The sequence below is a fragment of the Lacerta agilis genome, chromosome 18 (assembly GCF_009819535.1).
Source record: "Lacerta agilis isolate rLacAgi1 chromosome 18, rLacAgi1.pri, whole genome shotgun sequence".
NCBI classification, from domain to species: Eukaryota; Metazoa; Chordata; class Lepidosauria; order Squamata; family Lacertidae; genus Lacerta; species Lacerta agilis.
Genome location: NC_046329.1, coordinates 11,622,726 through 11,645,914, shown reverse-complemented (window position 1 = coordinate 11,645,914; position 23,189 = coordinate 11,622,726). Strand labels below are relative to the sequence as shown.

Below are 23,189 nucleotides of genomic sequence, written 5' to 3'. Positions count from 1 at the left end.
TTTGATTACTGCCGTGTTCATTCCAGCTGCCCGGTTTGGCGTCTTAAAATGTCGCTAGCTAATGTTACGGATTTCTTTTAAAATGGGAGAAAATTTTCCGCTGAAAAATGTGTTGTAGAAATTTTCCCTGAGGTGGGAAAGATCCCTCACATCGTACCATTTCCATGGAAATTTCTCTTCCTCCCTTGGGACATCAGAAATCCAAGGTGACGGTAGTTTGGGCTTGCCTAGACCTGGAGCAACGCTGGTGTCTTCAAGGAGCTTAAAAAAACATAGGCCTTTGCCATTTCTCCTGAATCTTCCCCTTCCAAAGCAGCTTTTGTGTATTGGAGAGTTTGATTTCAAGTCAGACCAAGGATGGCGCCTGACATCTCCGCCATCAGGGGATCCTTGGATCTGGACTGTTCTCACGCACTAATAACCCTTCCTGTAGAATTCTATCCGTTATATTTTATCTGCACAATCGCAATGAATGTTGGGAACCAAAATGCTTTCTCTGCGCAGCCTGAGCAGGAGCAGTCAGCATAAAGCGAAAGAGGTTGGAATGGGCCAATAGGTATGTGGACTGTCCCTGGATCAAGTGACTTTTCTTCTTTAGGTTCTCAAAGTTCTTCTCCTAGCTCAAGGTTGTCCTCTGAACTAGCCAGATGTTCAATCAGTCCAGTCAGTCCATCATTTGAAAAAATGAGACTTTAGAGCCGTCTTGCCCCAAAATGTCAACTAGACATTCCGTTTTGGTGACTGGAACCTTGGTTTAAGGAGCCATTTTGTGCCCTGCTTATATATCTTGAGTTTCTAACACTGCCAGTGAGGTAGGTTAGGCTGAGAGAGTGACAGGCCCAAAGTCACCCAGTGAGCTTCATGCCAAGTGGGGTTTCGAACCCCAGTCTCCCAGGTCCATTGCCCAGCGCCTCCACTTTGGGATCCTCCCTGATCCGCCTCTCTCCTTCCTTTTCCTTCCAGATACCCAGCCCTGCAGCCGAGCCCAGGGCGGTATGCCGAGGCAGGATGAGCGCGAAAGATGCCGGTGGTGCAGCTTGCCTGGAGAAGGCGGCCTACACTCTTCATATTTACCCCCAGCTCTCGGCCGAAAGTGCCTCCTGCTGCCGCGTGACGGCAACCAAAGACGCCACCACCGCCGACGTCATCCGGGACGTCATCGGCTCCCTGAGCCTGGACGTCTCTAAGCACTACGTGCTGGTGGAGGTGAAGGAGTCGGGCGGGGAGGAGTGGGTGCTGGACGGGAACGACTCCCCGGTGCACAGGGTCCTGCTGTGGCCCCGGCGGGCGCAGGACGAGCACCCCCGGCAGGACGGCTACTACTTCCTGCTGCAGGAGAGGAACACGGACGGCAGCATCAAGTACGTCCACCTGCAGGTGGCCTCCGGGGAGGATGAGGGGCGGGAGGAGGCGCGGCGGCTAGTCGAGCGAGGCTTCCTCCCCTGGCTGCAGGAGGACGTCAACGACCTGTGCAACCTGCCCAACCTGACGGAGGCCACGCTGCTGGAGAACCTCAAGCGGCGCTTCCTGAAGCAGAAGATCTACACGTATGCCGGCAGCATCCTCATTGCCATCAACCCCTTCAAGTTCCTGCCCATCTACAACCCCAAGTACGTCCAGATGTACGAGAGCCACCAGCTGGGCAAGCTGGAGCCCCACATCTTCGCCATCGCCGACGTGGCCTACCACACCATGCTGAAGAAGCACGTCAACCAGTGCATCGTCATCTCCGGGGAGAGCGGCTCCGGCAAGACGCAGAGCACCAACTTCCTGATCCACTGCCTCACTGCCCTCAGCCAGAAGGGCTATGCCAGCGGGGTGGAGAGGACCATTCTGGGGGCTGGACCGGTGCTGGAGGTGAAAAGCAACCTGTAAAACTCCCCCCCCCCTCTCTGCTGTCAAGCCCTTTTTGTAACCAGGGAGGATGGGTTCGGTCTCTGGGGGTCTCGAGTGGGGAGGATTGCTTCTGTGGAGCTCAGGCCACTGGGGGACAGGATGGTTGGCTGGTCTAGATGGGCTTGCTTTGAATCTTCTTAGGTCCTTATGAGAGATTCAGGACAGGCGTAAGAAAGTACATATTTACCCAGTGTTTGGCTAAACTATAATAGTAATAGTAATAACAATAACAATTAATAATTATTTATTGATATGCCACCCATCTGACTGGGTTGCCCCAGCCACCCTAGGTGGCTTCCAACAAATTAAACACATTGAGCACAGTAAAACATCAAACATTAAAAAACTTCCCCATACAGAGCTGCCTTCAGATGTCTTCTAAAACCCAGGTGGTTGTTTATTTCCTCGACATCTGTTGGGAGGGTGCTGCACAAAGGCAGGTGCCACTACCGTGAAGGTCCTCTGCGTGGTTCCCTGTAACCTCACCTCTCGCAGGGAGGCAACTGCCAGAAGGCCCTCATAGCTGGATCTCCGTGTCTGGGCTGAATGATGGGAGTGGAGACGCTCCTTGGGATATACGGGGTTGAGGCCATTTAGGGCTTTCAAGGTCAGCACCAACACTTGGAAGCATAGTGGGGAGCCAATGTAGGAATTGCTCCCACAGGATGTTGTGATGACGCCCAACTTGGATGGCTTTGAAAGAGGGCTTGACAAATGCTTAAGGCTGCCGAGGGCTACCAGCTGCGATGGTTGCTGGGAATCACAAGTGAGGAGAGATACTTCTGTTGCCTTCAGGTCCTGCTTACAGTCTTCCCCTGGGGGCATCAGGTTGGCCTTTGTGAGGACAGGAGGCTGGTCTACATGGGCTCGCTTTGTCTGGATTCAGCTGCTGCAGGGCTCCTCTGATGTTCTTATATAGGTTTTTAAGCCGCTCACTATTGAGGTTTTGGATAGCTCTGAGGAAGGAAGTATTAAAACGGGGCCTTTTCCTCTGTGCTGGGCCCTGCTTTGTTTTCTGTGCAGGGCTCTCCTCCTGACCTTCTCCTTAGCAGCATCTTCCTCTCTTTCTCCCCCCGCAAACCAAAATTTTTCCTGGGATTTCAGAGATCTCTCCTTATTTAGTCATATTTGACCCATGCAGTCTTTCACAAATGGAGATTAAGAAACAGGAGCGGGGGGGGGGGCGGTCATTGGATGTTGGCTGCCTTTTTCTTTTCAAGTCCTGAGTTGAAGCTGACCTCATGGCTTGGTTTCATTTAATCAGAGCGAGAGGCAGCAAAAGTCTCCACAAAGATCTAGCCTTTCTGCACAGTGTTGAGCTGCACTCTGCTTTGCATAGGCCTCTCTCTCTCTCTCTCTCTCTCTCTCTCTCTCTCTCTCTCGTCCTGCCCCCCCCCCTGCTCTTTTTCTGTCACATGCTTGCTTCTGTTTCCTAATCCTCAGCGAGCAAAGAATCTTCTTCCTCAAATAGGCTGGCTGCAACTCAGGTGAGCGGCTTCTGTCACTCCTGGGTCCTTGCAGAGTTCCAGTGTGCTCCCAACACCAGCCTGCACCGTTTACCACTTCAGCACACCAGGTGCCATCCAAATGCATTAGGGACACTGGATTTGTGGAAGGTTTGCTCCTGAGCCTTTTCTTCTCCCCAAGATCTCCCATGAGGTAGAGGAGATTTAGGGTCAGAGTTTCCCTTCTCCCAGATGGGCAAGCCCCACCTGCCCCTCACTTCCCTCTACAACAGGGGCAGAATCCCCCTTCTTTATCGTTGGAGCCCCTATTGGTCTTGTCCACTCCATCCTCTGGAGCCTGTCTTCACATGCAAGGGAATACCCTGAGGGTTTGAGACCCACCAACACCCCTCACCTAGTTTGGCCAGCCAGTTGAAGCCGCTCCCAAGGTGTGGCCGTTACTGCATGCTGACAGCTGAGTGCAGGGTGGGGACCAAAGGTGGACAAACTACCCCCCAGAAGGAGCATGACACGTCCCCTACCAGAGAGCCCCCCGTAACGCCCAGTACACCCCAGAGCAGTTTACAATAGTAGTACATAAAACTGTATTTTAAAAAAGTAAAAATAAAAAAAAAGGAACCAGCTGTTGTGGAAATGTGTATTCCTAGTTGCCTGAAGGAATAGTCAAATTGCAAGCAGGTGCTTAAAAATGGAAAGAGAAGGCATCTGCTCAGCTCAGGAGCATGCAGGAACAGCACTCTATGCCTCCTATACATGGGAGGAGCATCTGTGAGACTTTCTTCCAATTGTAGCTCGTTTCAAGTTGTTAAGGACCACTGGAGAAGGGAGCCTGTCACTCAGTAGCAGAGCAGCCGCTTTGCAGGCAGACTGTCCCTAGTTCTGCCCCCACCCCTTGGCTCCTGGTAGGAAGGAACGACCCCTGGAGAGCGCAGACCACCTTTGGCTAAACAAAGGATTAGTAGACTGAACTGGGATGAGACAGTTTCTTGTGTTCCTCAGAATAACCATAATAATCCTTTTCCTGTGCTGCAGACCAGTCAGCTCTATTCATTATTTGCATTTAGAGCCTTTAATCTGGGCGGGGTTCCAGAAACAATAAAATAAATACTGTTAAAAGCAGAAAATAACAACGGGGGGGGGGGCACAGCCACTGTTAAGCTTTAAAGCAAACTGGCTCAGGCTTCTTGCTGTCCTTGCCCCTTATGTCCAAATGTGTCCATATTTTTATCTGAATATTTTATGGTTGCTTGCTTGAGATCATCAGAACATAACAGCCTGCAGGGTCAGGCCAAAGGGGGCCCCTCTAGTGCAGCATCCTTGTTCTCACAGTGGCCAACCAGATGCCTGCGGGAAACCCACAAGCAGGACCTGAGCCCAAGAGCACTGCTTTTAACCCTCCAGATGCCCTCCTGCCCAGTCGTCCGTGGATGATGATGATGGGAGTAGCATCTGGAGGGGCCACAGGTGCTCCCCCTGTCCTCTGCTGTAGCCTTTCTCAACCTTGGGTCCCCAGGTGTTGTTGGGACTACAGCTTCCACCCTCCCTAGCTAGCAGGACCAGCGGTCAAGGATGATGGGAGTTGTAGTCCAGCAACATCCGGGGATCCAAGGTTCAGAAAGGCTGCTCTAGTGAGTTTCTCAGCAAGGTTTGTGATTTTGTTCTGACACATAAATAAGCTCCACTCTCTTAGCATCTCTGATTTCTGAAGCCCAGGTAAGGAGAATCCACCTCAGCTGGCAAACAGAGACAGGCGCTGCTTCTCCCCCACCCCCCCCACATCTTGCTTCCATTCATAAAGTGACTTGGGCAGGATGCTTCAGAGCTCCTGCATGGTGTGTCTGTCCTTCCCTCTCCCCTCCCCACCTCCACCAGAAAGCAGAAGTGACATTCTCTGAGGCTTGGCTACCTCTTTGAGCTTCTTCCACTTGTGGTCTGTCGGCCAAAACAGGAAGGAGGAGGTCGCTGTGGGGAGCCCCTCCGGGATCAGCTGATGGCATGGCATTGGTTGCTACTAACTCATTCAGACTTTTGGAGGGGGTGGGGGAAGGGAAGGGAAGTCCTTCAGGCTCCATTTGAGGGAAAGTTAAGAAGAGCCTGATGGCTGAGGCCAGTGGCCCATCTAGTCCAGCACCCGACCGGACGGCTCTTCTGGGAAGTCCACAGTTAGGGGGACATGAGCACAAGAGCCCCCTCCCCTCCTGTGGTTTCCAGCAACTGATAGCATTGCTGTCCCCAGCACTGGCATCAGAGAGCATAGGCATCGTGGGTGCCTTTTGGAGGGTGCAGCAGATAGCACTAAAGGTCTTCAGGTGCACTGAAATATCATAAGGAATTGTGAGGACCACTCCCAGAATGCCTGTCTGGTCGCCGGCTGTTTGGGAAGCTGAGATTCTCGTGCAGTTGTTGGGAAGAACCCCCCCCCCCACGTCTGCCTCTATAAATTCATTTATTGGAAGTTTCCGAGAAAGGACTCTTGCTCCAATGCTTTCGGAGTCATGCCTGCCTTCTGGCACGGGGAAGAGAGTTCTGCGTTGAGCCAGACTCATTTCAAGCCCATGGCTTCGGGGCCGACTTCTTCCGTGCCACTGGACTTGCCAGTGGATGAAGCCCAATGAAATGGGGGTGGGGGCAGGGCAGGAAGAAAGCTACTGGCAGCCTTTTGTGGCACAGATTCTGTCCTGGCACTGCGGGTAGCATTTTGGAGAGAGTTTCTTTTTCGTTCTCTTAATCTAGCAACTTGCATTGGGGTTTTGGGGGGTGGGGGGTGGGGATGGGAGATTTTCTCTGAGAGGCTGTAAGAATAGGTGGATACCCTTTCTCAAAAATAGCCACATTTCGCTGCCACAGACATTGTTTGGGGAGTTTATATGGTCCAGCTTGGGTTTATTTTTTATTTTTTTTAATCAGCTTTGGAGAATTTGCTCTGTAGTTGGGCTAAATACCACACAGATGAGGTCATCACACTCTTGGGTTCCTTTCAGAAGCCATAGGCGGCTTACATGGGTAATTGTAAAAGGGGCGAAGAAGAAGGGAAATTAGGAGATCGGTCCGGGCAGATTGAGCTTTTAAACCCAGGCTTCCCAGTTCAAAATTCGTGGCGTTTCTCAAAATGACCTCAGTGCATCCTGTTGGAACAACAAAAAACCTGTTGGTTTGCAACAAAATGGAGCCTGCGTAAATCTAGGAACGTAACCTAAAGTGCAGGGAGTTGGGGATTGAACTCTCAGCAGTCCCTGCAGCCAGTAGGGTCAAAGGTCATGAATGGTGGTGGTGGTGGTGGCATCTGATAACATCTGGAGGGCCACAGACCTTCCCCACCCCTGGCCTAAAGCCGCCTTTAGTCATCCAGCCAACAGACATTCAGCTGTGACTCCCCTAGGAGGAAAGATTGCAGCATCCGTGTGTTTAGAGTAAAGAGGAAAGGCGAGTGAGAGGCAACTATCCAGTTTATAACATTCTGCATGGCTTGGAGAAAGTGCATTCTTCTCCCTCCCTCATAAAGCTAGAATTCATGAAGTGAAGCTGAATGTTGGAAGATTCAGGACAGACAAAAGAAAATGCAGGGTTAAACAGTGGAACTCCCTCCCACAGGAGGCACCTGGTGCCTGTTGTCTCACACCAGCCCTCCTACCAAAGCCCCCCCTTCCCTCCTGCAAACTTTGTGAGTTGAATTGTTCTGGAAGCCACATTTGCTCTCTCTTTTTGGTGTGGTTTTTCTTACTTCATCTTTTCTCTCCTCCGTTTCTTACTTTCTTCCAGTGTTCAGCTCAGGGGGTTGCAGCTGATGGTGAGGAGGTCATCGAGTCAGTAGGTTTTCTGGGAGGAGGGTGAGGGAAGGCCCTAACTTCATTAAAAAAGAGAGAGAGATAGCCTTGCTTATTCTTCTGATGTCACAAGGATGTTGTGTTGGCTCTGTGACTCTAGGATAAATGAGTCAGCCCCAGTTTGGGGTTGGTTTCCGCCCAGGCCTGTGAGCTATATGCTAAATGTTGTGGGTGTTGCAGCAAGCTGCCTGTCACAACGCATGAGTGTGTGTGCACTTGCAGAAAGAGAGTAAGTGAGAAAACTGTTTGGTCCAGCCTCCGTGCCTCGTTTCTGGCATCCATCTGTCTCGAGAGACGACAGAGTGAACCTCTGGGGATGAAATCAAACTGTAACCTCCACGGGGCGCAAACCTGGGAAGGGTTCATGGGCTGCCCAGACGACAAGACTTCCCTCTCGGCCTCACTGATGGGGTCCAAAGGAGGATTGGTGCTGAACCTTGTGTTACAAGCCTGATAAATTTATATAGTACGGTTTTCTGGATTTAAATAAGACTGGGTGGTGTGCTGCCAGCACTTTGAGCTGTGTGTGTGTGAGAGAAAGAGCTTTGTTATTCTATCTGTAACGATAACTGTGTCAACAGCAGAACCTAGCACCTGCTGAGTACAGAAAATCTCTGGTTTAATCTTGGCTGCCTTTAGTTATTTGAGTAGGGAAGAGGAACAATTCAGCTCTTTATAAGCATAGACCATGGTTTGTAGACCATGAGGACTAGAATCGTACAATGTTTTTAGGGCAAGGGCCGCAGCTCAGTGATAGGGCGCAAGCTTTGCTCACCGAATGTCCTAGCTTCAATCCATTGAGGACTGGGATAGTCAGCAGTCCCAAAAACCCTGAGAGCTACTGCCCATGGGTGTAGCCGAGGGGGGAGGGGGAGGTGCCCCCCATCAAGTAAATAAATAAAAATACTTAACTGACGAATGCTACTGTCAGTCATTTCTGAACTTTGCTGCAGACACCTGCCTCATTATTTCACTTCACTGCAGGCCTTTGGAAATGCAAAGACAGCCCACAACAACAATTCCAGCCGGTTTGGGAAATTCATCCAGGTCAACTATTTGGAGAACGGCATTGTCCGGGGGTGAGTGCAGCTTCCAGGCTCTCGGGTGAAGGGGGGGGGTTGTCCTCATTGTTTCACAAAGCAGTTGTCCTCCACCAGCAGAATATTGCTGGAAGTGAGAACCCCTCTCTTCCTCCCCCCCCCCTTGTCATTCATAAGGAAAATGGCCTGTCTGGCTCCACGGATTCTAGGACCATAGAACCGGGGGGGGGGGCAGCTTTTCCTTCTTTCCCCCCATTCACTCTTTTTTTTCTTGGTGGATTCCAGGGCTGTGGTTGAAAAGTACCTGCTCGAAAAATCTCGCTTGGTGTCCCAGGAAAAGAACGAAAGGTGAGGAGAAAGTTTGTGCTTTAACTTGAAATACATGGTGCATTTTACACTTCAGAAAAGGGAAAGTCATCGCTAATAAATTATTATTATTATTATTATTATTATTATTATTATTATTATTATTATTATTACTACTACTGTGCACCCAGAGAAGGAACCGAGGAGAGATAAGGGTGGGTGGATGAATGAGGGAGGGCTCAAATTTAGAAGCCAGAAATCTATTAAGACGTGCAAAATCCCTGGGACCTGAGATTGAATCTCAGCAGGCCAGACACTGCCTCTAAGCCTAATGCACTGTGTAGCTTGTTGTGAAGAAAAAATGGGTGTAAATAGGAAGGGGCAGATAACTTCCTAAATCTGCAAAGGCCCATACCTGTCCAGGGGGCCCACTGATCGTCTTCTATGGACAGTCTGGATCCACTTCAGTCTGGTTTCAGGACTGAATCAGCCTTGGTCTCCCAGATGGATGACCTTTGTCAAAACAGGGACAAGGGGCTTGTGATCCCGTTACTCTTACTTGAACTCTCGGGAGGGATTTGATGCAACTGAGCATGCGGCCGCACCCAACCCTGCAGGGTTGTTGTGAGGGTGAAACGGGGAGAACCACGTGCACCCCCTTGTGCTCCCTGGGGCAAAAGGGGGCAGGTACATAGAGTGTTTGGTGGATGAAGCACATGCAGAAAGGTGTGCAAGCTACGAAAAGAGCAAGCCAAGCGGCTTCTGTTAACAGACCTCTCTCTCTCTCTCTCTCTCTCTGTGTGTGTGTTCTCCTTCCTGAAGGAACTACCATGTGTTCTACTATTTGCTGCTTGGCGTCAGCGAGGAGGAGCGTCAGGAATTCCACCTCAAGCAGCCTGAAGACTATTTCTACCTCAACCAGGTACACAAAGGCCCTCCTTATGCGAGCCTGGCTGGGACAGATGCAAAAGGAGCTTTTGTGTCTGCCCCACGCTCCAGAGGTAGTCGGGGGGGGGACCCCAAACAGGCCTCCTTTGTTCCCACTCAAGTGTTCAGCAGGGATCGCCTTGCTCAGCCCCAGAAGGCCAGAGGTCATGTGTCTTGAGTAGGGTTTCCTAGCAGGGTCAGGCCTGATGCAGCCAGCTGGACACCCCATTCCTGAGCACCACATGCCTCCCTCTTTTCTTTTTATAAAAAGTTATCCTTGTTTTATTCATGATATTTAATACTAACACACACATATCATAGAATCGTAAAGTTGGGTGGGACCTCATCTAGTCCAGCCCCCTGCAATGCAGGAATCTCAGCTAAAGCATCCACGGCAGATGGTTTCCCAGCCTCTGCTTAAAAACGTCCAAGGAAGGAACATGCACCATCTTTTGAGGGAGACCGCTGTCGAACGGCTCTTACACTCAGAAAACATGCCCACTCCAACTTCCATGGAACAGCCCTTTAGATATTTGAAGATGGCTGTCATATCACCTCTCAGTCTTCTCTTTTCCAGGCCAAACATACCCAACTTATCTATACATCATCATCATCATCATTATTATTATTATTATTATTATTATTATTATTATTATCAACACAATTACATTTTTTAGCTGCCCTTCACTAGCCAGGCTGGGTTACAGCGATTTAAAAACAGATTACAATCTCAGGGATAAGGTGGGCCCTGGAAACATACACCTCAGGTATCAAAGGCCGGAGAGTGAAGGAGCCAGTCACACCTCTGTGGGGAGGGAATTTCAAAACTTAGGAGCTGCCACAGAGAATGCCCTTTTCTTTCTGTACCAACCATCCACCCTGGATTTTTGTATGTGACATATATTACTGGGTAATCCAATATTTTGTGGCCTTCCCATTGGGGGATCTGATTGGCCACTGGGAGGACAGGGTGCTCAACTAAATGGGGCTGCTTTGGTCTGATCCAGCAGAGTTCTTCTTATGTTCTTCTGTTCAATGAGAACTTAATTGGTAACAGATGTTGAAATGCTAAAATTTCAAGCTGCATTTAAACATAAGGAGCTCTGATCAGCATTAGTCCTGCTCTGAGTTAGACCCGCTGGACATGACTAACTTGGTTGCATGAAATTCCATGGCAGTGCTCTGAGCAGAACTTCGTTGGATTCAGTTCAAATGTTACCAAGTGTCATCTTAGCAAAGGACTTCTGCACCTGCCCCCAACTTTGATTTTGTTTCTGTACTTAGATTTAGTCATTTATTTTTTTCTTCTTGCAGCATAACTTGAAAATTGAAGATGGGGAAGACCTCAAGCACGACTTTGAACGGTTAAAGCAAGCCATGGAGATGGTCGGATTCCTTCCGGCGACCAAAAAACAGTAAGTACATAAGAACATTGGGAAAGCCCTGCAACAGGTGGGTCAGGCTCACCGCAGGGGCTCAACTTGTCCAGTTCTCACAGTGGATAGCTAGATGCTCCAAAGGGAAGCCTTCCATGCTAAAAACATTTTTGTTTAGACAGGTCTACCCAGATATTTATAAAGTTGCAGCCAGTATTATTATTTTTTATTTTTATGCCGCCCATCTTACTTGAGTTGCCCCAGCCACTCTGGGCATCTGCATATGCAAGCTGGTGTCTTCAACTCTACTTTCTGTGTTTTTCTTTCTCCAGGATTTTTTCAGTCCTGTCTGCTATTCTGTACCTGGGGAACGTTACCTACAAGAAGCGGGCGGCAGGTCGGGACGAGGGCCTGGAGGTCGGACCCCCCAAAGTGCTGGACATTCTCTCCCAGCTCCTGAAGGTTCCAGACCCCTCCTCATTAAGAAAATCTGCCGATTGATTGCCGGGGGGGGGCGCGGTATTGAGGGGACAATGACACCTAACATTTTATTTATTATTCCTCCCAAACATTTAGTTCTCTCATTCTTTTTTTCTGGAGAGCCATGGAAGTTCTTCACCCCGAAGTTTAAAAGTGATCCAGGAATGGTGGAGGTTTATTTCGGGGGTGGGGGAATATCTGTGGCCCTCCAGATGCTGAACTCCCATATATCTAATGGATATATTTCATGGACTGAGGGAGCAGGTCCCTGGGGGACACTCTGGGCCAAGGGGTAGCAAAACCACTGCAGGCTGGCTCCGTCTGCCTCTCTCAGGTCATTCATTCCTGATCTTGCTCCCGCCCTCCCCACTCTTCCAGGTGAAACGTGAAATCTTGGTGGAAGTATTAACAAAAAGAAAAACGGTGACAGTGAACGACAAGCTGATTCTGCCCTACAGCCTCAGCGAGGTGAGTTGGCGTGTGCTAAGAGCTGGCTAACGAGTGTTACTGATAAAGCACAGAGAAAGGCAACATTTATTTTTTAGGAGTAGGTTGGATCACAGGGTGAGCTGAGCCGATGGTCTTCTTTATTTTGAGGTTTTCGTAAGCTGCCTTACGACAGGTCTCATGATTTGAAAGAAAACAACTAAAAAAAAACAAGGAAAGAAGTGTCATAACAGCAGGAGTCACATAGATACAGCTACATGGGTGGTGCTGGGGTCTAAACCACCGAGCCTCTTGGGCAGTTCAAATCCCTGCGACGGCGTGAGCTCCCGTTGCTCTGTCCCAGCTCCTGTCAACCTAGCAGTTTGAAAGCACGCCAGTGCGAGTAAATAGGTACCACTGCAGGGGGGAGGTAAATGGTGTTTCCGTGCGCTCTGACACTCGTCACGGTGTCCCGTTGCGCTTGACCACATGACCTGGAAAAGCTGTCTGTGGTCAAATGCTGGCTTCCTCAGCCTGAAAGCAGAGATTAGCGCCACACCCCAAAGTCAAATTCGACTGGACTTAACCTTCCAGGGGTCCTTACAGCAGCTGAGAAGGCCTGGGTTCAGTCTGGGAAAAGATGCCCTGCTTGGAGCCATAGAGAGTGCCTGCCAGTTAGTGTAGACAACACTGATCTTGGTGCACTCGTGTGCTGTGAGTATTTTTATACTGTACTGTGAACTGCCCTGAGATCTACGGATGCACAAGTAAAGAACACTAGGAGCAGCTCGGGTCCTGCTTGAAAGCTTCCCTTCAGAGCATCTGGATAAGTCAGTGTGGGAACAGGACCAAGAGGGCCCCCTTGAGCCTGATCTTCCGAGATTTCCTCAACGTTCCTTCGTCTGTGCCCCTTTCTCCAACCTGCAGGCCATCACGGCTCGTGACTCCATGGCCAAGTCTCTCTACAGCGCCCTTTTCGACTGGATTGTTCTGCGAATTAACCACGCACTCCTCAACAAGAAGGACATGGAGGAATCTGTGGTGGTATGTCTTCCGGGAACAATGGCAGCGTCTAGAGTTGGGCGATACTCGCTTTTCAATATCGCCAGCTAAACATTGCAATATGCTGATATATCACAATGTCTGTAATGTAGGGGCATTGGCAGGCTTCGCGGTTTTCCCCACATCATGATTTTTGCATAGCGCACACGCAGACACACACATCCTGATTCGCAGCAATTATGAAACCGATATCACGATACAGACTTCAGATTGGTTTGGGACGATACATCAATATATTGCCCAGCCCTAGCAGACTCTCTGCCGCAATTACACACCAACGAGCATGGCCTTTCTTGCCACTTACAGTCGGCAAAGATCACGGGACTCTTAAGCAGTGGCTGCCCCGCTGTCCTCCTGACGCCACCCTCTTTTCCTTCGCTCCTTCCTCCCTCCTTCTCACTGTGCAGTGCTTTTCCATCGGGGTGCTCGACATCTTTGGCTTTGAGGACTTCAACACCAACAGCTTCGAGCAGTTCTGCATAAACTACGCCAACGAGCAGCTGCAGTATTATTTCAATCAGCACATCTTCAAGCTCGAACAGGTAAGGAATCTCCAGTTGGAGGGGAGCTGAAATGTTGGCCCTCCAAGCCCACAGAACTCTCTCGCCAGGCCTTGCTTCTTTGAGTGTTTTCACCCTGCTGGGATGAGAGGATAATTGCTTGGATCTTACTAATAACTTTATTGTTTTATCTTGCTTGAAAACCCGCTTTCAGGGGTTTCTTTCCCCTCAATCAAGCAGTAAATGAATTCCATGAAATGAAAACAACCCTCTTTCAAAGCCATCCAAGCAGCATCCACCTCTTCGCACAAATTAAAACCACCGCATGGCCATTTGCCTTGCCCTCTGTCAGTCAATTCCATTGGACGACGCCCCTCCCCAGTCCTATCTTATGAGGGCAGGGGACACCGGCTTTTCAAGGATCTGTTTCATTTGCCCACAGGAAGAGTATCAGAGCGAAGGGATCGCATGGCACAACATTGACTATACCGACAACGTGGCCTGCATCCACCTCATCAGCAAGAAGCCCACCGGCCTCTTCTACCTGCTGGATGAAGAAAGCAAGTAAGTTCAGTTGGCGCAGAGCTCAGCCTTCGATGGAGCTTTGCACAGAGCAGACTATCTCAGTGAGGGGGGGGGGGGTGTTGTGATCTGACAGGCCAGGACCTCTATGCACATTGCGCAGGCCTGCGCCCCGTGGAGGTCACTTTGGTCAGTTTCATTTCATGCCTGGAACCACACTCCATTGCCTCTCAAGACAGACAGACGCCATTGACAACAATATGAGAAGTGTTTTGTTATTTTAACCCTCTCCCGCCTCCTTGCTTCAGCTTCCCGCACGCCACCAGCCAGACCCTTCTTGCCAAGTTCAAGCAGCAGCACGAGGACAACAAGTTCTTCATTGGGACGCCCGTCCTGGAGCCGGCCTTCATCATCCAGCACTTTGCAGGCAAAGTGAAATACCAGATAAAGGTAGGGGGAGAAACACTAGCTAAGGGGTTGCCTGCCTTGCTCTGCGCTTCGCCTTCATTGGCCCTCACTTCCCTGCAGGATTTCCGGGAGAAGAACATGGATTACATGCGGCCTGATATCGTCGCCTTGCTGCGGAGCAGCGACAGCGCTTACGTCCGGGAGCTCATTGGGATGGACCCCGTGGCCGTCTTCCGTTGGGCCACGCTCCGAGCCGCCATCCGAGCCATGGCCGTTTTCGCGGAGGGCGGCCGCCAGAGAGCCCAGAAAATGGCAGGTGAGAGTGTGAGGTTCTGACCCTGTGGCTATTTGTGTGAAATTAGGAAGAAAGGATTAAGGTAGTTGATGTTTCAAAGTTTAATAATTTTCCATTACTTTTTGATAGAGATTTTGAAGAAAGGATAGAGACTGTTTAAACAACCTTAAATCAATTACTTCCCTTCTTTTTCTGTGGTTCGTTTTGCATACCATACATTCCTGCATATTTTACATGAACTAAACCATTCGGTAATCCATTGTTACATCCATCAAAACTCATTTACACTGTTGAATTTATCTTAATGCTACCAGCATTTTTAAATAAACACAATTCAGTAAACATTTTCCAATCTTGTTTATACGTACATTCTTCTTGTTCTCTTATTCTGTAAGTTAAATCTGCAAGCTGCCCGTATTCTATCAGTTTAAGTTGCCATTCTTCTTTAGTTGGGACCTCGATAGTTTTCCATTTGGGGGCTAACAAAACACAGGCCGCAGTAGTAGCGGGAATTTCCCTCTGAATTATCCCCACGACTCTGGGTTTTGTTTTGTTTTTGAAAGTTACTTTTAAACATTTTTTTCCAATTCATTATATATCATTTCCCAATACTCTTTTATCCTTTTACAAGTCCACCACATATGATAAAACGTGACCTCAACCTCGTTACTTCTCCAGCACTTATCTGATTCAGACTTATACATTTTAGCAAGTTTACTCTGAGTAAGAGGCCGTGGGTTTTACGCGGCAGCATTAGCTAGCATGGTGATTAGAGCTGGGTGATACTTTGATAAATTGTCTGAAACGGGCAGGATGTTGAGATCACAGTTTCCCAGTTTCGGACTTTTTGAGCTGGCCGTACATTGCAGCTCCCCAGCCGCCGCCGCCTCCAGCACAGAACACATGACTCCTGGCTGCACTGTGCTGGCGGCAGCTGGGGAGCTGTGATGTATCACCAGCTCAAATTGCCTGCAGATGGAGCCCGAGAAAGGGCTCACCTGGGACCTTCTCAGGCTCTGTCTTCCTGCTGGCCTCTGCCTTCTCCCGGGTCGCCTTTTCCTCCTGATGGGTCACCTAAAGTGAGGAGGAAGAAGCGGGCAAGTTACATTCCCCACATCATGATACATCAGCACATCACAATATTTAGCTGCTGATAATTCACGATGTTGAAAATCAGGTAAAAACTGCTTATAGCAGATGGCTTTGTTTAGCTTTGCCTTGTGACTGGAGACAATGAACACTTTGTCTATTGCCTCCGGACACATTTCCCCTCACAAGGGACAGTGAGCGACCCAAGGTCACCTAACGAGCTTCATGGGCTGCTGGGGATTTGAACCCGAGCCTCTCTTGAACCCAAGCACTCTACACACTTTACCGCTTGGAGTACTTTTTCCCTGCTGGGTCAGAAGTGCGACACCTTAAAAAGACACCTGTTTTTCTCTGTGGCATTGAGACTTAAGGTGCTGCCAAGACTCCTCTATTGCATTTTGCTGCAACAGACCTAAAAGCCGGGTTTCTTCTCTGGAAAAGGGATGGATTGCAGCTTTAATGGCTGGTAATTATTTGCCGCATAATGGCGATAGCTTTGACCCCAGGAAGGCACAGGTTGTGCCAAGGCTGATATCATTTATCGAGCCGTCTGAAACCTTCCTTTATTCTTTCAGGCCCTTGAATTAATTATTGCAGCCCGCTCTTTTTATCTGTAGTTTCCGGATTGTTTCGCATCTGTTATTGCAGGGCCATGGCTCCTGCTTTGCCTGCACGAGATTCCAGGTTCCTTCCCTGGCATCATCTCAAGGAGGGCTGGGAGAGAACCCTGAGTCTGAAACCCTGGAGACGGGGGCAGACTTTGGTAATATGGCGCCTTGAGCAAGGATAAGATGAGGTGCCCCGCCCCTAAATATTTATTATTTTCACGCCCTCCTCCCTCTCGCTTCCTGTTCTACACCTCCTTGGCTCTGCGCTCCCTCCACCTTAAATCTGGGATTCCTGTTTTTAAAGTTGATTTTATGTTTTTAATTCCTTTATTGTGGTAACGCGGAGGCAGACTTTTTGCTTTCACCCCTACGGCTTTTGAAGACGTATCTATTTGCTCAGGCGTTCCTCAGCCTCTCGACCCGAGTCTCCTGTTTTACCGTGTTTCCCTGAAAATAAGACATACCCATAAAATAAGCCATAGCAGGATTTCTAAGCATTTGCGCAACATAAGCCATACTCCGAAAATAAGACATAGTGATAGGCGCAGTTCTGGAGGGCGCCAAGGAAGAGGCAAGGCTGGATGTGGCGCCTCCCTGCAACAGCTCCAGCCCCGCCGGCAGCACCCTTAAGACGGCCCTGGATAGGCGTGGCTATGCAGCATACCGACGGGCAGCGGTTAAGAAGATGGGCAGCAGCTGGAGGGCGGCTCCTCCAGCGGGAAGGAGGCTTGGAGGTGACCAGAGAGGTGCGGGCAGCCCCATCAACAACTGATGTAATAAAAATAAGCCCTTCCCCGAAAACAAGCCATAGTGTGTCTTCTTGTGGAAAAATAAATATAAGACAGTGTCTTATTTTCGGGGGAACACTGTAATTACTATGTTGTTTCAGTGGGTTTGTTTTACCGTGCATTTTAATTACGTGTGTGTATATTTTAATGTCTGTTTTGGAGCATTTGCACTCCACGCTTCATGCGAAAGGGCTCCCCGGGCAGCTTGCCTACAGTCCATGAAGACACGGTCGCCCCTGCAGGCTTACAATCTAAAACAACACAACACACAAGGGGAGAAAGGGAGATCAGACGTTAATGTTTTCCTAACTGGTTTTTATACTGATGTGAAGCTTGTTTTGGCATTAAGTGTTCTATAAACTAATAACAGATTACGCGATAATAAACCGGAGTCAGTTTTGAAAGAGCTAACTTAAAAACAAAAACACCTGCAAGGGGAATGCAGGCTCCCTCCTTGAGTGGTTCTTGCCTTTGTTGGAAAGCCTTTCTGAGTGACTGAAACCAAGCGAAACCTCAAAAGCTGCGGAGGAAAGACTGCTGGTTGCCACTGACAATCTATTTAGCGCCAACAGAGTCTCTCTTTTCCCCCCCTGCCAGGCGTGGTGCGCCACGGACCCAGAGTACCCCTGGGTGAACTGCAGCAAGCCAACACCCCAATCGAAAGAGTTTATCGGTAGGCTTTGATTACTACTCTTATTTTCTTAATTATTACTTCTTTTGGACCAGAAAGGGGAGTCCTTGAATTGTATCAATCCCTGCCCTTCTTCCCATCCCACCTCAGTGGTCCTGTTGCCTTCACTGTTAACAAATACCCCTTTTCAAGACTTTAACACACAGGCTTGAAACAAGTCGAGAGAGGAGAACTCCCTCAGATGGTGGGGGGGGGGGGGCAGCAACTTGAAGAAACTCCAGCAGAAAGGAGAAGCCCAGGGTGGGGTAGGGAGAGAGATGTCCTGGTTTTGCGGGAGGGGCTGAGGACTCTTGAGTCCGTGCATTGTGGAAGCCAGCTTCTCCCCTTCACTGCTGTGTCTGGATTGGGGCCCTGCCTCCCTCTCTCTCCCCCCCCCCCCACTTCTTCATGCTTCCCTTTATAGCATCTTCGCTTCCGCAAAGCCCCTCTTTCTGCAGTCCGAAGGGATGCGCAGGCCCTCTGCTTCCGGGGTGAGGAACCCTTTTCAGTGGGACACCTCTGAGTGGCGAGGGGTGGGGGGAGGGAGGCAGAAGCACAAGTAGGCAGAGCACACAGGGCCCGCGAGGCGTGGGGCCACATTTGTTCTCTGGGCCTGAGGTTCCTCACCCCTCCTCCTCCTCCTTGTTGCCATCAGTGACCTGTATTCTGCATCCGCATGAGTATACACATGCTCTCTTTCTCTCTCTGTCTCTGTCTGTCTGTCTCTCTCTCTCTCTCTCTCTCTCTCTCTCTCTCTCTCTCTCTGTCTTCCTGTCTCCCCAGCCAGTGCTCGGATTATGGAGGAAGAGGTAGGCACCCCATGAAATCCCAAAGCAGCTCCTCTGCTGACCCCCCACCCCCACCCCTTTAACCATCTGAAATCTGTAGCTAAGGAGGTCATGGGGGGGGGGAGGGGAAGAAAGGTTAAAGTGGGCTGGTCCTCTCTGCACCTTTCTCTGATCCAACTGCTCAGAAGAGCACCCACCCCACCCTCCCATCTTTCTAATGGGTGTTGTGACTCCATGCTTGGGTTGGTGGGCTCCCCTACTTGAAGTTGCTGGTTCTGTGTTGCCTAGAGCTGTGTCCCTGGGCCGTTGCAGGGCCCTCGAGAGCCACCAGGGAGGCCGGCACCTCTGGCGGTGGAGTCCAGGGCTGTGTGAATCACGGCAGCAGCAGCCGGGGAGCTTGGTTTACCAGGATCTTTCTCCCCATCTGGGCTTCTCCTGGCCCAATGAAAGAACAGTTAATGACGAAGCGGGTCAGGTGGGGGATGAATCTGCTGAGCGTCCCATTGGTCCATCGACTGAACTTAAAAGTTAGCTCTGAAAGAGAAATGTGTCCTTTCCTTTTTACATTGGGCAGTGGCTGCCCTGTAGATGTCACTGGCCTGCCCAACTCCCATCACCATTCCAGTCTCCCAGTCATGTCGGGAGGGATGCAGTCCCCCCCCCATCCCTGATCCAGGCATTCCCCCAATTTTATCTGGAGGGATGGAGGAACTTGACTGGGTTATTATCTTCCTGATTGGGTCATGTAAGCTGCAATTCTGAATAAAGCTTTTTGCAGGGTAGGGGGCCCTGGGGGTGAGCTCATGGAAGTGGGAGGGCAGCGCCCCCAAAAGTATGGGAACTACTGGCTTGGCCTCGTAACCAAGGCATCCCCTTTCTCCCGCAGCTGCGTATTTGCAGCCTCTTCCTGGTTTCCAGATTTCTTGTGTCTTTCCTTTCAGCATGTTGTGTCCCTCCTGGGGGGTGGAGTATGTCCTCTGCCACCCAAAAGCATCAGTTGCTTGCACCTGCTTTTTCTCTGGGCATCTGAGCCGGCAATTGATGTGGAGGATGAAGACTTTTTGGAGTGGGGGGAGGGATATGATGATCTCCCGTCACCTTCTTGCCGCCGCCGCCCTCTTTGCTCGCTTCTGTATTACTCTGTTTATTTAGCCTCTCTCTGCATGTGTGCCCCCCCTCCCTTTTTGCAGCTGCTCAGTGCTTGATTTCTCCTTTGATTGCTCTGAGGAGTTTGATATAAACGCTTTTGAGGACATCTTTGCTTCGTACGGAAGCAAGAAGTAAGTGGGGGAGAGGCGGAGGAGCGGGCTCTTGGCAGCCGGGGGGAACGCTATCCTGGGCAGACGGACCTTCTGTGCACGCCAGGCGCAGGGTACCAAGCACACAGGGCAGGCAGAGCAGGAGAGGGGGCTGGGACGCACCCTGAGCATCAGCTGTAACCTTGGCCTTGCCGTAATGTAAATGTCCGAATCGGGCTAATTTCTGCCCACTCAGAATGTCCTGGCTGCAGCAGCCTTCGTGGCCCCTTGTTCTCCGCTAACTCGGCGGTGCAAAAATTGCAGCAGTTTACACCCTGACGCTATGAAATGTTTTGAGAAACTGAGGGGCGGGGCGGGGGACATGCCATATGCAAATAGTCCGTATCTGAATGGGTTGGCCGTCAGCACAGCCCAGAAGCATTGTGAAGTGTTCATCTGCCCAGGTGTGGCTTTTCACATATTTCTGTTGTCCTCTTTCTGGTTTGTGCCTCTCTCTGGAGGGTGGCAAAGGTAAGGGTTTTGTGTGTGTGTGTGTGTGTGTGTGTGTGTGTGTGTGTGTGTGTGTGGAGACACTCTCTCCGCAAGCATGGTGCATGAGTAGAGGGCTGGAGGAGATCTTCCTTGGCTGACCTTGGGAGCTAAACTTGGAACAAGAAGCATTTGTGCAGAGCCATGGCTATGGGGTGGATCCAGAGAACTTTAGAGTCAGAAGGGACCCCCGAGGACCATCTAGCGCAGCCCCCTGCAATGCAGGAATATGCAACTGGCCCGTACAAGGATTATTGAACCAGTGACCTTGGCATTATCAGTGCCATGCTCTAACCAACTGAGATCTATACGATTCATAAATCCTGAGATAATTCAGCTCTGCAAACAGTGTTGGAAGGAATTTGAACAGGGGTTTTATGTAAAAACTCACAGGAAGATGCAATATTGTCAAATTAATGCATATTAAGGAAACTAAACTGTGATTGTAGTCAAGCAGCAGCAGCAGCAGCACCCCCATTTACACACCCCAAACGTCTACGTTTAACAGCAGGTCAACCCCAGGACCATCTCCTCTTTTGTCATCCATCCTTTGAGCATGCTGGGCGATGATGGGGCTCCTCTGTTTAATCCCTGGTGGTTCTGTCTCTTCACGGCTGTCTCTCTCTCTGTGTGTGTGTTGTGTTTCCTCGTGTCGGGTGTGTATCGTGTCTTAGGGACTTGCATGAGCAAATAGTCAGGACTATCAAGGGCCTGCCCTGGCAGGGCGAAGATCCCCGCAGGCTCCTTCAATCGCTCAGCCGGCTCCAGAGGCCCACTTGCCACTTCCTGTGAGTTTGCGCTGGGGGGGGGGGGTGGAGAGAAAGGCCAAGACTTGCTTGCTTTGCGAAATTTGCACGGAGGAGGAGAGTGGCAAGTGTGGAGCTAAGCAGGCGCGTGCAGATCTTCTGAAGAGCTTACCTTGTGTGCTAGTTAGGAGCTGCAGGGGCCACCCTTTGGATTTCAAAAGCACATCTTACTGACTTGCTAGCAACAAAAGCTCAAGCGTAACAGAAAGAGGGCGGGAAATCCTGACTTTTCAAAGGCTCGGGGCTTAAAATCAAAGCAAGGAAGCACCTTGCAGGATTGCAGGAGTTGGCAACGTGGGATTAGTGTCATGGGACACGCTTTCCATGCCACCCTTTGGAGCAGGACCCTCCCCACCCACCCACCCACCCACTTAGCGTCACCAGCTCATCATCTGGCTCACTGAGCCTGCTTTGCTTGATCTAATTTGCTAGGCATGGCTTCGCTGAACTACCAAAACCAGGGCTGCTGATTAGCACTTGAGAATTCAGATATATATGTGTATATTTCAACAGGAAGAGCAGAGGCCCGAAGCAAAAACAGGCCATCCCAAAGGTAAGCTCGCCAGATAACGTCCGGAGATTTGCTGGGCTGTGTTTTCCTTTAAAAGAGAAACTGTTTTGGGGTGGTTGGTGGCATGGTGATGAGGACAGCATAGAATAAATAAATTGTGTAAGTTTCACGTTGTTGCACCCTGCAAAATGTGTGTGAATTTGACGCAGTACAGTGGTACCTCTGGCTGCGAACAGGATCTGTTCTGGAGGCCCGTTCGCAACATGAAAAGCCTGCAACCTGAAGCGCCATATCTGCGCATGTGCGTGGCACTATTTGGTGCGTGGCGCGATTAGGAAACCCGGAAGTAACCCGTTCCGGTACTTCTGGGTTCGGCGCGTTCACATCCTGAAAACGCACAACCTGAAGCAAGCACAACCCGAGGTATGACTGTACCAGAGTCAATTTGCTATGCATATAGAGAGAGCTCAAGACTCTCCATTTCAGGGTTGTGGGTTCGAGTTCCACATGGAGCAGAAGATTCTTACATTGCTGGGGGTTGGACAAGATGATCCTTGTGGCCCTTCCAACCCTATGATTCTGTGATATATATAAAAGTTACATCTCACCCTTCCTACCCAAGAATGCCATTTAAAAACAAATAAGCGGCAATATTCCGAAGCAGATTAGAGAGCCGGTGTGGTGTGGCCATTAAGAGTGGATTTTAGAACCCAGGTCTCCCAGGTCCTAGTCCAGACATAGGCAAACTCCGGCCCTCCAGATGTTTGGGACTACAATTCACATCATCCCTAGCTAACAGGACCAGTGGTCAGGGATAAGGGGAATTGTAGTCCCAAACATCTGGAGGGCTGGAATCTGCCTATGCCTGTCCTAGTCTGACACTCCATCTGCTACATGGCACTAACTCTCCAAGGCCTGCTGAGTAGAGATCAGGCACTTGAGGCATCTCAGTCTTCACTTGGAACAAAATGCAAAGTTTCCAGTCCTTAGGAAGAGGCTGAAAATACGTGGGGAATCAGGGGCGCCGAGGTCCATTGCCAGAGCACACCGGTGCTTGGCTGTTGTCCAAAACACACACACACACCTGCACGATGTTAGTGGAAGTGCAAATTGAACCCCTCGTGCTCAACGCCAGCCGCTGCTGCAACCTGCTGTTGCAGAGGGATTGTGGCACGCTCCGTGGAGGGTGTGACTCTCTAGCTGTGTCCCCTTTGGCTGCAGAACCTGCTGGACTCCAAGTCCCTGAAGCTCATTGTGAGCATGACGTTGCACGACCGGACCACCAAGTCCCTCCTGCACCTGCATAAGAAGAAGAAGCCGCCCAGCATCAGCGCTCAGTTCCAGGTGAGCAGGCGCCCCTCGCGTCCGAAGGAACCACTGCAGGGACCTTCCACTAACCGAGACACAAAGATCCTTGAGATTCCGGCCAGCTGTGATTTAAACTGTTGTTCTACAACTCCCATCATCCCTTCATTTCACTTTTAATTTGTATACGGCCTTTCTGCATTACCCAATGCAAGGTGGTTTGCGGCAACATAAATAGGCAACAAAGAACACACACCTTACAATAATCTGATCCAATGCAAAAAGTCATAATAAAACATAACTTTAAAG

At 50.1% G+C, this 23,189-nt stretch overlaps 1 protein-coding gene across 5 annotated transcripts in view; it reads left to right on the top strand.

Annotated features, from left to right (window-relative positions):
* The first annotated feature begins 945 nt into the window (after positions 1 to 945).
* MYO9B (myosin IXB) overlaps positions 946 to 23,189 on the top strand; it is a 41,047-nt gene continuing 18,803 nt past the window's right edge. For 2 of the 5 annotated variants that reach the window (XM_033136487.1, XM_033136484.1), the window contains exons 1-16: positions 946 to 1,857; positions 8,171 to 8,265; positions 8,512 to 8,574; positions 9,355 to 9,454; positions 10,774 to 10,874; positions 11,168 to 11,297; positions 11,694 to 11,783; positions 12,669 to 12,785; positions 13,211 to 13,345; positions 13,746 to 13,867; positions 14,134 to 14,275; positions 14,354 to 14,549; positions 17,611 to 17,686; positions 20,933 to 21,046; positions 21,578 to 21,617; positions 22,797 to 22,919. In XM_033136487.1, coding sequence (XP_032992378.1) covers positions 1,009 to 1,857; positions 8,171 to 8,265; positions 8,512 to 8,574; positions 9,355 to 9,454; positions 10,774 to 10,874; positions 11,168 to 11,297; positions 11,694 to 11,783; positions 12,669 to 12,785; positions 13,211 to 13,345; positions 13,746 to 13,867; positions 14,134 to 14,275; positions 14,354 to 14,549; positions 17,611 to 17,686; positions 20,933 to 21,046; positions 21,578 to 21,617; positions 22,797 to 22,919 — 2,493 coding nt within the window. In that variant the 5' untranslated portion in view covers positions 946 to 1,008. Of the gene's footprint in view, positions 1,858 to 8,170; positions 8,266 to 8,511; positions 8,575 to 9,354; positions 9,455 to 10,773; positions 10,875 to 11,167; positions 11,298 to 11,693; positions 11,784 to 12,668; positions 12,786 to 13,210; positions 13,346 to 13,745; positions 13,868 to 14,133; positions 14,276 to 14,353; positions 14,550 to 17,610; positions 17,687 to 19,661; positions 19,752 to 20,932; positions 21,047 to 21,577; positions 21,618 to 22,796; positions 22,920 to 23,189 lie in introns of all 5 variants that reach the window. The other 3 variants (XM_033136483.1, XM_033136485.1, XM_033136486.1) reach the window with 3 other exon arrangements.